The 12,369-nt window shown below is 40.7% G+C and overlaps 2 protein-coding genes across 3 annotated transcripts in view; both read right to left on the bottom strand.

Annotated features, from left to right (window-relative positions):
• bsnb (bassoon (presynaptic cytomatrix protein) b) overlaps nucleotides 1-769 on the bottom strand; it is a 75,070-nt gene extending 74,301 nt beyond the window's left edge. The window contains exon 1 of the mRNA XM_005724723.1: nucleotides 446-769. Within this exon, the coding sequence (XP_005724780.1) occupies nucleotides 446-624 (179 nt within the window). The 5' untranslated portion in view covers nucleotides 625-769. The remainder of the gene's footprint in view (nucleotides 1-445) is intronic.
• A 2,966-nt stretch (nucleotides 770-3,735) lies between these two features.
• On the bottom strand, nucleotides 3,736-12,191 carry bap1 (BRCA1 associated deubiquitinase 1). 2 transcript variants are annotated; one of them, XM_013908597.1, is made up of 17 exons: nucleotides 11,981-12,191; nucleotides 11,694-11,723; nucleotides 11,545-11,599; nucleotides 11,319-11,451; nucleotides 9,816-9,935; nucleotides 9,563-9,624; nucleotides 9,300-9,442; nucleotides 8,895-8,973; nucleotides 8,667-8,790; nucleotides 8,165-8,306; nucleotides 7,890-8,065; nucleotides 6,913-7,046; nucleotides 6,332-6,795; nucleotides 5,973-6,205; nucleotides 5,698-5,790; nucleotides 4,888-4,960; nucleotides 3,736-4,538 (listed from the first exon to the last, which is right to left on the bottom strand). In XM_013908597.1, exons 1-17 carry the CDS (start codon nucleotides 12,015-12,017, stop codon nucleotides 4,405-4,407), a joined length of 2,232 nt encoding a protein of 743 aa, XP_013764051.1. In that variant the 5' UTR covers nucleotides 12,018-12,191; the 3' UTR covers nucleotides 3,736-4,404. The 2 variants fall into 2 exon arrangements, with proteins under 2 accessions (XP_013764051.1, XP_013764052.1); XM_013908598.1 differs by having other exon boundaries at nucleotides 5,973-6,202.
• Nucleotides 12,192-12,369: the final 178 nt, after the last annotated feature.

Below are 12,369 nucleotides of genomic sequence, written 5' to 3'. Positions count from 1 at the left end.
TATATATATATATATATAGATACTTAACACTGCCTCACTACGTCGCTCTTTCATTCATGATACTTGCTGGTGCCTCGGGACAGACACCGTGAAAACGGGCGTAAATTCCTACTTCAGACGTCTGAGAGCATATTTACGTTTTATTGATTGCACATCGAGACCGTTGCATATTAATTTCCTTATTGACAGGGCGGTGCTGCCAAAAAAATTACAAATAAAAAGCATAAATTGGTCTGAAAGGGGGGTGGTGGTAAATTGTGTTGACAGTGATATTGAAATAAATAATTTAGCACCCATTCAAGTCTATCTACACGCAGTCGGTTGATCCTATATCTACGCTGCACATCGTTAGGCTACTAATGTACGCTACACACCACGTTGCCGTGTAGCCTCCCTGATTCCTCTCCACACTTTGGCGAAGAAGCGTCCTAGCTATTGCTGCTACCTGTTAATCCCCGGCCCGGGTCCAGCCCCACTTCCTCCGGCTGGCGCTCCATTGCTGGGCTTGATGAGCTGTCCAGAGTCCGGTGGTGCTGAAATGGAAGCCGGAGCCCCTGCTGCAGGGACGGCGGGGCCGGGCTGTCCCGCCTGTCCCTCCCCTTCCATGCTGGCCTCGTTCCCCATCGCCTCGGGATAGGTCTCGATGGACAGAAACGATGTTGTAGATGGTTCTACAGCTGTGGTGAAAACTCAGATGAAACTCAGCGGTGCTCCCCTTCCGCCATCATCACCTACAATTCAGCATCCCGCACGGAGCACGCGCGCTGACGGAGAGGGTGAGGGAGCGCGCTGACGCAATGGGTGGTGACTTGTGTGGCTCGTACGTGCGCGTGCACGCTGGTCACTTATCTCAAGCGAGCCTCGAGACACCACGGCGCAAATTCCCCTGGCCCGAGACCTCCAGGGCGCATGACTGGAGAGCAGTGAGGCATCCCTGATTCAGAGCACGTCGTTTCCTTTATGGACCGTTTGTTTAGTAACCTAAATGATGGAGACACCAAACAAAGCGAAGTGTGTGCTTGAGATGCCTGACTACGTTTTTGCAGTTTCGCTTTTGTGAGCCTGCTGAAAGTCAGAGAAAATAAAATAATACTGAAAGACTTCAAAACATTGTGTCAAAGCAGTTTCCAGCCAATGGTGTGGCTAGAAATAATCCAATAATATTATATTTGCAATCTTAACAGGAGATTTGTAAGACAGACAACCTCTCTTTTAATATTAGCTTTAAAACTTTCAGTACTACCTTAATTATGCTGCAATAGGGCTAGACTACTGGGGGCTTCCCATGATGCACTGAGCGTTTCTTCTTCACTTATCTTTTTTTACTCACTGTGTGTTTATAGACCACTCTACATTTAATCATTATTAATCTATGTCTTCCACAGCCTGTCTTTTGTCCTGTCTTCCTCTCCTCACCCCCAGCCCATCATGGTAGTGGGCTGCCCCTCTCTGAGCCTGGTTCTGTCAGAGGTTTCTTCCGGTTAAAAGTTAGTTTTTCTTTCACACTATTGACATGGCGCTTGCTTTTAGTTAGGTCTGATAGTTGGGGTTTCTCTGCATTACTGTCTTTACTTTACAAAATTAAGCACTTTGAGGCAACTGTTGTTGCGATTTGGCACTATATAAATAAAATACAATCGAATTAGCTTTCTTGCAAGACATAAAGTAAAAAAAAATCCTGTTAATGTAATCCATCTTTTTTATTCAGCAAAAAGAATAAAATGATATGGAATCAAGCACTTGTACCTGAAATCAAATGAAACACAGTTAAACCTCTAAAAATAGTTGCACAGATCTTCAGGAAGTCCATAGTCGGCCACAAGTGATTTGGTTATACTTGCAATTTAATTACATTTCTCTAGAGCTAAAGCAATTATTGTCATCCAGCAGACAATTAATCACCAAGCATTTCGGGCTAATCTTTCAAGTCATTTAAGCAAAAAGGCCAACTGTTCCCTGGAGCTTATAACATGTGAACTTGTTTGTTATCTTGGTCTTTTGTGATGTTTGGGATTGTGGTTTGTTGGACACAAAAAGGAAAATGAAAAGATCATTAAAATAATTCATTGTTGCACCCAAAGGAGTAAAAACCAGGGCCAGAGTGCACCTCCATCTCTGTGTTAAGAGATAATAGGGTAATAGCACCATCAGCAAAGAATGATGTCACACAGTGTACTGCAATCATAGCCTTCCTGTTCTGCACTATGGTAGTGCTGCAGTCACTCCTGCATGTTAGTGCATCTCCATCCACTGGCCCTCCTTGCATTTAAAAAGAGACAAGAGGGAGCATAGAAGGAAGAGGCAGATTAGAGAATGTAGCCCAGTCAAACAACTCTTATGTATTTATAAGCTCTTCTGCTGTCTTGCTGCTTTCTGTTTGTTGTCACTGAGGACTTTTTGGAGTCCCCAGTGACATGAATAAATATGAAAAGTCCTACATTTATTTTAGTAAATGTAAAACTGTGCTTCATCTAAGATATAAAAATGCATGAATAACACTTAAAAAATGAGTTTTACTACAGATCCAGTAGAGGTGAGTGTAATTTTATAAAAACCAACCCCCAAAAAGCATACTTCCATACGAATCGTCTGTTAATTATAATTTTCTGTTAACGGTAAACATGACTATGACAACAGAAGGACATCTATTCATATAATGTCTATCATGTTTTGTGTTTACTGTGAAGAAGCTGGTTGCAGTTCTAAGTCTATGTCTCTGTAGCAAATCATCAGTGACATAACACACCGCAGCATGGATTTACTTAACTCAAACATCTGCTGCACTCAAAATGTGTGGCCGAGGGGTGTTTTTTTTCTTTAAAACCCACTCCCACATAGGTTACTGTGTGCTTGCTTCTCTGCTCTGCCATGGAGCCAGTGTTTATCACAAAGAGGCTCAAACATGTCCTAAGGTAAAGCCAGACAGCAGCTGAAAAACAAAACGAAACACAAACTAACATAAAATACCTGTCATGTTAAGACTGACAGTTTTACTTATGGGTGTAGCTCATGTTTTATAGATCAAAGACTGCTCACTGACTGCGATCATGAAAAACGAATGTATTTCATTTCATATGGGGTAAAATAGAAAATGTAGCTTTGAAGTGCAACAAAAAACTGTGGAAGAACACTGAGCTTGTTTGAGCAAAGACAAAATACTGATGCAACAAGGCTGACATTAAATATTTATATGAATAGAAATTTACATCTCAGACACTGTGCCACAACATAGTCTGACTGCAGTAAATCAAAAGTTCTATTCTGAATAGCTGTATTTAAAGCACAGTGTAGAATAATGGTGGGGATATAGCTACTGCGGGTGGGGTGTGGGTGACCACATGAAAAATGATGCCATTGTGCCGACCTTTATTTCACTGTAATTCAACCTGGATTATTTTCATTCATTTTTTTATGTTTGAAAAAAAAAATGTGTTGGACCTGAGCCATTTGTCAGATTTTGAAGTGGGTCACACCACAAAAGGTTTGAGAACCACTGGTCCAGAGACAGATCTGCAAGGTCCCGCTCATCCCTGAATGATTGCTCTCCCTAGTGTGCATCGGCTGCCACTACAGTACATTTACCTTTGTCTGATAATTACTACCACTTTAACACCTTTCTTTACTGTAGTATGAATTGGTGAGCACAAAGAACTCACCTCAGTATATAGGCAAGCCAATAAACAGATACGCCTCCAAAGAGACACTTTAATCTTTGCTAAAATGACAATAACTTAATTTCCTTTTTTAAATTTTTATTATTTGCAGGACAAACTGTACATATATATCCAGAGACCTTCGATTGAAAAAGACATTCCAGTGAAGAGAAAAACGTGATGAATCACTCTGTGAGTGACTGTGCCATTGAGGTCTTAACTGTCCATATATATTACAATGATTACAAGTCTATTTTTTATGTTATATAGTGAAGTTGCTACACTGGATATGCTGAAGTGCTGAGAATGACTAAAACATAGGCTTTATTGTCCAAACATTCAATACTTTAAATACTTCATTGGCACTGTGAAAACGTCAAAGAGGGATACAACTGAGGAAATGCTGACTTGTTGTTACAAAAGTTTAGTGATATATAGAATTTTATAGAAATACAGAAGAAACCCATTTATTGTACTGACCACACAAAACTGTAGAGAATTAAAACAAAAAAAAAAAGCATCCAGCTTCACTTGGGACATGCCCTTTTTTTTTTTTCTCAGAGGCTGCATATAGCAATGGCACAGGTGGAAAATGTTACATTAAGTCTAAAATAGCATGTACAAATATGATAAAAGAAATTAACAAAAACGCAGCAATAACCTGCCTTCAGGAGAATGTTTCAGGAGTGAAGCCCCGCCCCCAATCCCATGGTGATTGCTTGCTGCTCTCAGAAGTTATGATTGTTCGTGTTTACTGGCGTTTGGCTTTATAAGGTCGGGAACGTTTCCTTCTATCGGGCTTCCTCTGTTTGTGCAAGCGGCCAATGCTCACTCCCTGCCGACGACGCACAGATATGTTCTGCTCCACAAGGCTAGCCAACATGCCTGCACAGGAATACCAGCAAAAGTTACAAAAATACCAACACGGCGCTTGTGTTTTGTTTGTTTGTGTAGAAAAATGTGTACTTCTGATTGAATGGGCACACAACTGAGTGCTTCTCATTTTGTTCTCTCATTCCTAAGATTCTTATTCTTAGTAAATACAGAAAAATGACTGACACTTTATATGAAGACATTCATAAATGTGGTAGGATTTTACTTGTACACAGTACTAGTGACCACTGAGAATTTATGGAACATAAATGAAATCTCAAGAGTTCCTAAAGGCTGGTTTAGACAGGAAGGGAAAAGGAATGCAAGATAAACTGTGATGGAATATGGCGATCAGCTTTACCTTCTTGGGCCAGCATTGATATAAAGGTGCAGATAAACTCATCATAATTGTGGGTTCTTCTTTGATCATCGATCTGAACACATGGAGGTAAAAAGAGAGAGAGATTTGATTATAATTGTATGTTTTTAAAAATGAGTCAAATAAATGATGTTAAATTTCTGTGAAAAAGTCTTCAACCACCCCTGATTTGTATTAGATTTTGCTAAGAAAATGGTAAAGCAGTGCAGTGTTTTACTGAAGCATGTGCAGAATGCATGGAAATACAGTATATACGGTAAAAACAGTCTGTTGAAAGTCAATATTTGCTATGACCACTTAAATTTTTCAACACGGCCTGAACTCTTAGGCAGTTTTCTTGTAATGTCATGTTAAAAAAAAAAAAAAATAAAAAAAAAAAAACTGAAGCTCTTGTCAATTAGAAGCTTTCCAGATGGTAATACATGGTGGATGAAAAGCTAAAAGGTACTTTTAGATATGCTACACACTACTTTTAGCTACAGATGACTACAGACACTAACTGTTTAACCTTCGTCTTTAGCATTTTTCATAGATTCACCCAAAGAAATTTGAATTAATGATGTGTTTTTGTGACAGGCTGCTAGTAAAGAAAAGTTGTTTGCTATGTTTACACACAACACTGGATCATCCTTTGAGTTAGATGCCTTTTTATGCTTGAATGATTCATAGGTCAGTGTTAAGTGGCTTAAAAAATGAAAAGAAAAAGCACAAGCTCTTTTTGGCTTATTTGAAGCAACATATAAACAAAGGGGCAGTCTGAGACTTGTCACAGAACTGAAAACAAAAACCTACTTTGTATTTCTTCCTCTTTTCCACCTCTTCCTTTAGATGCACCTCATAATTGGCAATGTCAGCCTCTACACACTTGAGCAGTGCAAGCAGCTCCTGCAAAAGACAGAAAAATAAGACACTTTGTGTGTTCTAACATACGTGACTGGCAACGGCTCATTAATTGTCAGCACAAGCAAAAAGAAAAGTACTGTGACATAAAGATAAGTTGCGGGGGTTGATAAACATGAGTAACAGTGTACACAGTGGAATAAATCCTGGTGATTTTATGGACTTACTTTGGGTGAATACTTATCCCCAAGAGGCTTGCTGTCTGCAGGAGTTTCCACGGTGTTGAGCTTTTCCTTGCCTGGTTTCACCTCAGCTCTATCTGTGCTCCCTTCTTCCTTCTTCACCTCTGCAGACGCTCCCTCATCTCCTCCTTTCATGCCTTCCTTTCCGTCTGCCTGCTCTTTGTCTTTCAACTTCTCAGGAGTGCTGGGCCTCTTTGTGCCATCAGCAGCCGAATCTGCTGTACAGGTGACACATGTGTTTACTTCATGTCTAAAATTATTTACATACTTGAACTGAAAGGATTACCTGAACAGAGGCTTTTAAACTACCTAATGTAAAGTCATTAATGACCCTGTCTACTCACCAGATGGAGGGAGAGCATAGATGGTTCCATCCTCCTGTAGATGTAGCAGGGCCACACTGACAGAGGGGCCGAGCTCCCGTACAGCACGGTTATGTCTGGAGTCGAGCCTCAGCATCTCATCTTCTCCAAACAGCACGCGAGACAGATGGGAAGCGACCGGACTGGATGGGCGTGTGGCAGCCTGGGAGCGAGCCGGAGAGCGCAAGGGGGAGTTAAAGGCGCTGCCAATCTCAGAGGCTGTATCAGTGCTCTCGTTGCTGGGTGTGGGGGAAGGTTGTGAAGCAGATGTGATGCAAATGCCCCCGGTGCGACCCTCAGTGCGGACAGACAGAGGTGTATTCAGGGCATCTTTTCTTTGAGCCTCCTTTTTTAGTTTCTCAGCCAAAACACTGAGGGCAATCTGGCTCTCCATTCCAGTCGCAACCCGTCCCGTCCTCGAGCGTAGGCTTGCCTTCCGCCTAAACCTAAAAAGAAAGAGTGACATTTACAAACACAGATTAAAAGAGCTTTAGCTTCAGGTCGGATCACAACAGGAAAAATAAAACAAAATCATCCGCCAGAAACAAATCTCCAATACTTGCCTGCTGGATGTCCCTGCAGAGCCAGTCATCTCTTCCTCCTCCTCATCATAGTCATCTTCATCATCTGAGTAAGGGGGTTGAGGAGGGCCTGGCATCCGAGAGCGTCCGACACCAGCCGCAAGATCTTCCTCCTCCTGTCAACCAGAGTGTTTAATAAAGTGCCACAAAATTAGCCCCGCTCCCCCCTTTTTTTTCCTTTTTCTAAGAATGTTTTTAAAGGAAATGTAAAGGCCCTAAAATAAAATCTGTAAAGTGAGTTAAAAGTTTAAGTGCAGAGCTAGCATGTTTTTAAATAGCAGCAGCTTTTTAAATAAGGCCCAGTGTGCCGGACACACGACACTTTAGAGAGTGCAGGATGCAGAGAAGCAAGAAAAGAGAGAAAGCTTTACATAATTTGGCATAATATAGTTTCCGTAATATTCGCCACCTAACTCTTGACTCTACTGCATGAAACAGCTAAATTGGAACCATTTATATAAGCATCCACATAAACTGCTACATAATTCACATTTCAAGGGAAAAGGACAATAAACATTAAAAAAAAAAAATCCAAGTTATCCTTTACCTTATAACGGCAAAGTGTGTAAACTGTGTGTCACTGTGATCTCATTGTTTGCTTGTTTTTTGTCACATATTTGAATAAACTCAACGTCTCTGAGGCTTAAATCAGTGGCCGGACAAAAAAACAAAAAAAACAAAAACCCAAAACAGTCATACATTACAATAAAAATATCTAAAATGGCCACATAGATGATGGCTGTTCATTCCGTCTTCTTCTCCTTTCAGCTGCTCCCTTTAGATTTCCCACCAGCAGATCATCTGCCTCCATCTCACCCTATCCAAAGCATCCTCCTCTGTCACACCAACCCTCTACACATCCTCGGTCTCTACGTGAACCTTCTCTGTGGTCTTCCTCTTTTCTGTGCTAAAAAACGAAAATGCTAATTAGCTAAACACTTCTCTGACCCACTTCTTACCTGCATTGGAGACTTGGCATAGTTGTGGTTGTCCAGAAAGGCGGGCAGACGTTGAACAATGGGATTGGAACTAGTGACTTGCTGGGAACCTCCTCCGGTGGGGACTGGTGGTTTGCCCATGACCTTAGTGTTTCCTGACGAGCTAGTGGTGTCCTTGGACTGAACCCCTGAGTCGTCTGTTGTATATTTATGCTTCGGTTTAAAGTTTGAGCCGACTACACATTTTAAAGGAATAAATTAGAATGAAATAGCAGAAAGAGAGTCGACCGCTTTACCTGAAGATGCGTGTTCACCTCCTTGGGATGTAACTGGGTCTGCATCTGCTTCTTTCTTGACTGTGACGCTGCTTTCATCTGGAGAGGAAGAGCCTTGCTGCTTCTTGTCATGGACAAGCTCGGGCTGGGTGAGCCGGATCATCTGATTGGTGCGACAACATATTTTAATTGCATTCTCGAAAGAAAAAACAGAAACAAAAAAAGTCCATACATTTATTTTATGCGGGCTCTTCTTTTGGAGATCTTCCTCCCATTACAGTGGGAGGGTAACCAGATTTTTGGGTCTCAATCTGTAGTATTGCACAGTACCTTACGGTATAAGGCAGCTATAGTTTACTGTACACCGATGCTGTAAAATTAAAATTAAACATTTTAGCCCCATGCATTTCTTTTAAAATTTTCCCTTGGACAATAAAAAAAAACAAACTTGAAGGCTAATATGCTCTCAGTTAATTGGACTTTGGGGATTGTAATTGGCCTGCAATCAAACTCAATTCCTGACCTTCTGTAGACCCTCCAGCACAGTCTGTCGATTTCGTTTTAATATTTCCAGCTTGGACTCGTACTTCATTCTGCGGTCAGGCACCACTGCCATCAGGTTAAAGCGGATATCATGGTATGGTTCGCTGAAAAAAAAAAAAAAAGCAGTGCAGCAGCATAATAATGAAGCCTTAAGGATGACTGTAAAGCTAAAGCACAGCTACTTGAAGCTAACTGATTTAGGACTCACCCAGCAGTGGCCAGTCCAATCCTCTCCATAATAACACGCCGTGCCTTATCAGTCCATTCCTCCTCCTCACCCCAGGGTCCTGAAATATTGTGGTGGGTTATAGTTCATTTAAACAGCAATTTCCATAAAGTGAGTGCTCAACAACAGCATGGTTCAGTTCAGTTTAAAAAAAAACAAAAAACTTCCATACGGAGAAATTAAAGGAGAGTCAATTTGTTTTGTTTGCATGATTACTTCAGAAAAGGCACTGCTTTATTTAAGACGCCAAGAACTCTTGGTCAGTGTTTGTATTTAGCATACTCTCAAACAACCAATGAAGTTATCCCTGAATTCAGACTCTTTAATGGATTAAAAAAATAAATAAAAAATAGAATAATGAAAGAAAAAAAGTCTCCCGAGTCTCACCGTGGTCAATGGGATAAGCCTTGAGCCCATCAAGCTCAAAGAGGCGGTCTTTGATGGGCACATAGCTAACAAAGTGGAAGGCTTCCATGGTCCGCACTGCACTGATCCCGTTCTGTTTTTCTGGCAAGTGCCTAGGCTCCGGTCTCCATAGAAACACGGAAAGAGAGCTTGAGAAACTGACGAATGCACAAAGCTTGACATCTCCCACAGTGTGGCAGACCAATCACAGAAGATTTGAAAAGGAATCACTGACTGAAACCAACCTGGCATGGCTGTTATGTGCTCTGGCAAGCTCTGGGGCATTTCCTATTGCATAACCTTTGCTCTGAAATATACATAATTGAGAGTTACACATGACGATACGGAAGAAGCAGTTCACTGTTGACAGAAACGTAAAAAGCATGTTTAGGTTACCTTAATTAATACATCCCCCACAGTAACCACAGTAAGCTACTTATATGATTTCTTTTTTTTTGAATGAATAGAAAGGGCCAGTGAGTGAGAGGGACAACTTACTTCTGGACTAAAGCCTTTTGTAAAAGCTTTCATGCGACTAAGGGTGGTGCCAAGCTCAACTCCACTGCAGTTCAGAAGAACACTCAGCAAAGCATGGGTGGCGCATGAATTCGGTATCAGCTAGATATAAAAGTGACAACAAGCACACATGTAAAATTAGACCACCTTATTCTTTTTTTACTTTATAGTAACATATGAAAGTGTAGATGTGGATTTTAAAGGGCTGGAATCTAAATGTGTTAAAGGGCTTCTTTTGTTTTGGGTCACTTATGATTGAATCCAGTTTTGAAGTTCAGTTTTTCTGTTCTGTGGTTTTGTAAGCATGTTATTTACAGGGTACTTAACAAAATTACATTTTTTAACAAATGATAAAATCTGTAGTTGATTAACAGCATTTGATCAAAAGAACAAAGATATAAAATATACAGAAAATATTTTAGTTAACTTTTTTAAAATTAAATACTAAACACAGCGAGCAGGCCTAACATTATGACTCTCTGGCTAGTATAGCGTTGGCTCCCTGACCCCCTGAAAGTGTGCTGTGCTATCTGGCACAGAGATGGCCTCAAACCAAGGTTAGTGGTACATGTCAACGAAACATCCACATGAATGGCAGGACCAAAGGTTTCCCAGCAGAACATTGCTTAACACATTACACTGCGTCTGCTGGTTTGACTTCTCCCTATCCAGACATCCACATTATGTAAAAGAAAACATGGTTGGACAAAGCTCCCTTCCTCCATTGCTCTGTGGTCTAGTTCTGATGCTCTTATGTCCATTGTTGGCACTTTCAGTGATGGGAAAGAGTAAGCATGGCTACCCTGACTATTCTGCGGCTATGCAGGCTTTGTTTTGGAGATGCCCTGACCCAGTCATCTAGCGATCACAATTTGGTTCCTGTAAAACTCACTCAAATCCTTGTGCTTGCCTATTTTCCTGATTCTAACAAATCAACAATGGGGACAAAATGTTCACCTGCTCCCTAATAAATCCCACAAACTAACAGGTGCCATAATGAAAAAATAATCATTGTTCGCATGATCTCTCAGTGGTCATAATGTTATGCCTGATCAGTGTACATCTACATATTATCTATTATATAAAAAATGCAAATAATGCAATTTATGACCCAAACTTTGTTCGAGCACTAAGTTATATCCAGCTTTAATTAGCATTTACAAAAATAATTATTTTAGTCAACTGCACAAAAAAAGTTCATTTTTACAAGTTTACGGAAATGTATGCTATTTGTCCTGGTTTTTGTAACTTAAATGAATAAAAATTAAATGACAAAAATTAAATAATTTTTAGTTACACACACACACACACACACACACACACACACACACACACACAATATACATTAATTTTGCTCACCTGTGAGAAAGAACTAGTCTAGTTAGAGAGTGGGCAAACTTTATAGCTTGACACCTCATACGGAATTTAAAACAAGCCTAACAGCTTTAAATGTTGTCATAATACTACTACGAGAAAAGCACTCACCTGATGAGCAAAAAACATATCATTTACAATTTCCTCATCAATGACTGACGTTTCATCCACCAGTGTATTAACTTTCCTCCTGGATCTACGCTCCTCAATCCACTTGAAGAGGAAGATAAAGCCATAGACTGGGCTGAAAAATATAAATATAAAATACATGAATCCATTTAGACAGTTTGAGTGCTAAACCCAGATTTGCCCCGAATGATCCCCCAAAATCACAGACCTCTGACATTTGCTTTGGAGATCATAGATTTCCTCCACCTGTACCCCCTTGACACCTACGAAATAGAAACACAAGGAAATAGCATGATTTGTTTTAGGAGGACTCCACAGATCTACTGGTATTCACTGCAAACCAGCACAGCTACTCACCGAAATCTTCCACCAGCAGAGTGAACAGTCCTGCAATTATAAAGCATTTAAGGTTCAATAACGAAAAATAAAAACAGACAACGCATGCCACTTTCACTGCTATCCTCCCTCTCTATATTCAATGTTTCGCCCGTCTTTACTGACATGACCATCTTGCACAAAGCCTATTGGCATCCTACTTGCAAAGGTTTTAAACTCGTATTAGTTCATTGAAAAGCTAAATTGTGCCTCTGGCTTCATGTGGGAGCTAACGTTAGCTAGCTACGCGGTCCGTCGAAATTGCTCACCCGGATCGCTCTCGAGCTCTAGCCACCCTTTATTCATATTTGCATCTATGGGCAGCAGACTAATATCTAAGAGGTTCTCCAGTCCATGTCAGAACGTAGGGTGGAAATCTTAGCCGTATCCATTAACAATTCCGCTGTGTAGAGTCCCTAGGTAAACACAATAGAAAGAAGCCTACATAATACGCGAACAAGAAACGACGGTTCGTCGCGAAAAACAGTCCGACTGGCAACTTCCTGAGCGAGAGTAACGACGAGCGGTCAACCAGGCATGGCGATAACGTCTAACATAACATAACCCATAAAAACTACACATAGAATTGTATAAATATCAGCGAGTTTGATGCTATGATTTAAACCATGAAACCTTCGGGGAAACAACCAGGTCCCTG

This window comes from Pundamilia nyererei, unplaced genomic scaffold, assembly GCF_000239375.1.
Source record: "Pundamilia nyererei isolate P.nyererei 1_Seehausen unplaced genomic scaffold, PunNye1.0 scaffold00012, whole genome shotgun sequence".
Classification (NCBI taxonomy): Eukaryota; Metazoa; Chordata; class Actinopteri; order Cichliformes; family Cichlidae; genus Pundamilia; species Pundamilia nyererei.
The sequence above is the reverse complement of the archived record's forward strand: the minus strand, read 5'-3'. Positions and strand labels throughout refer to the sequence as shown.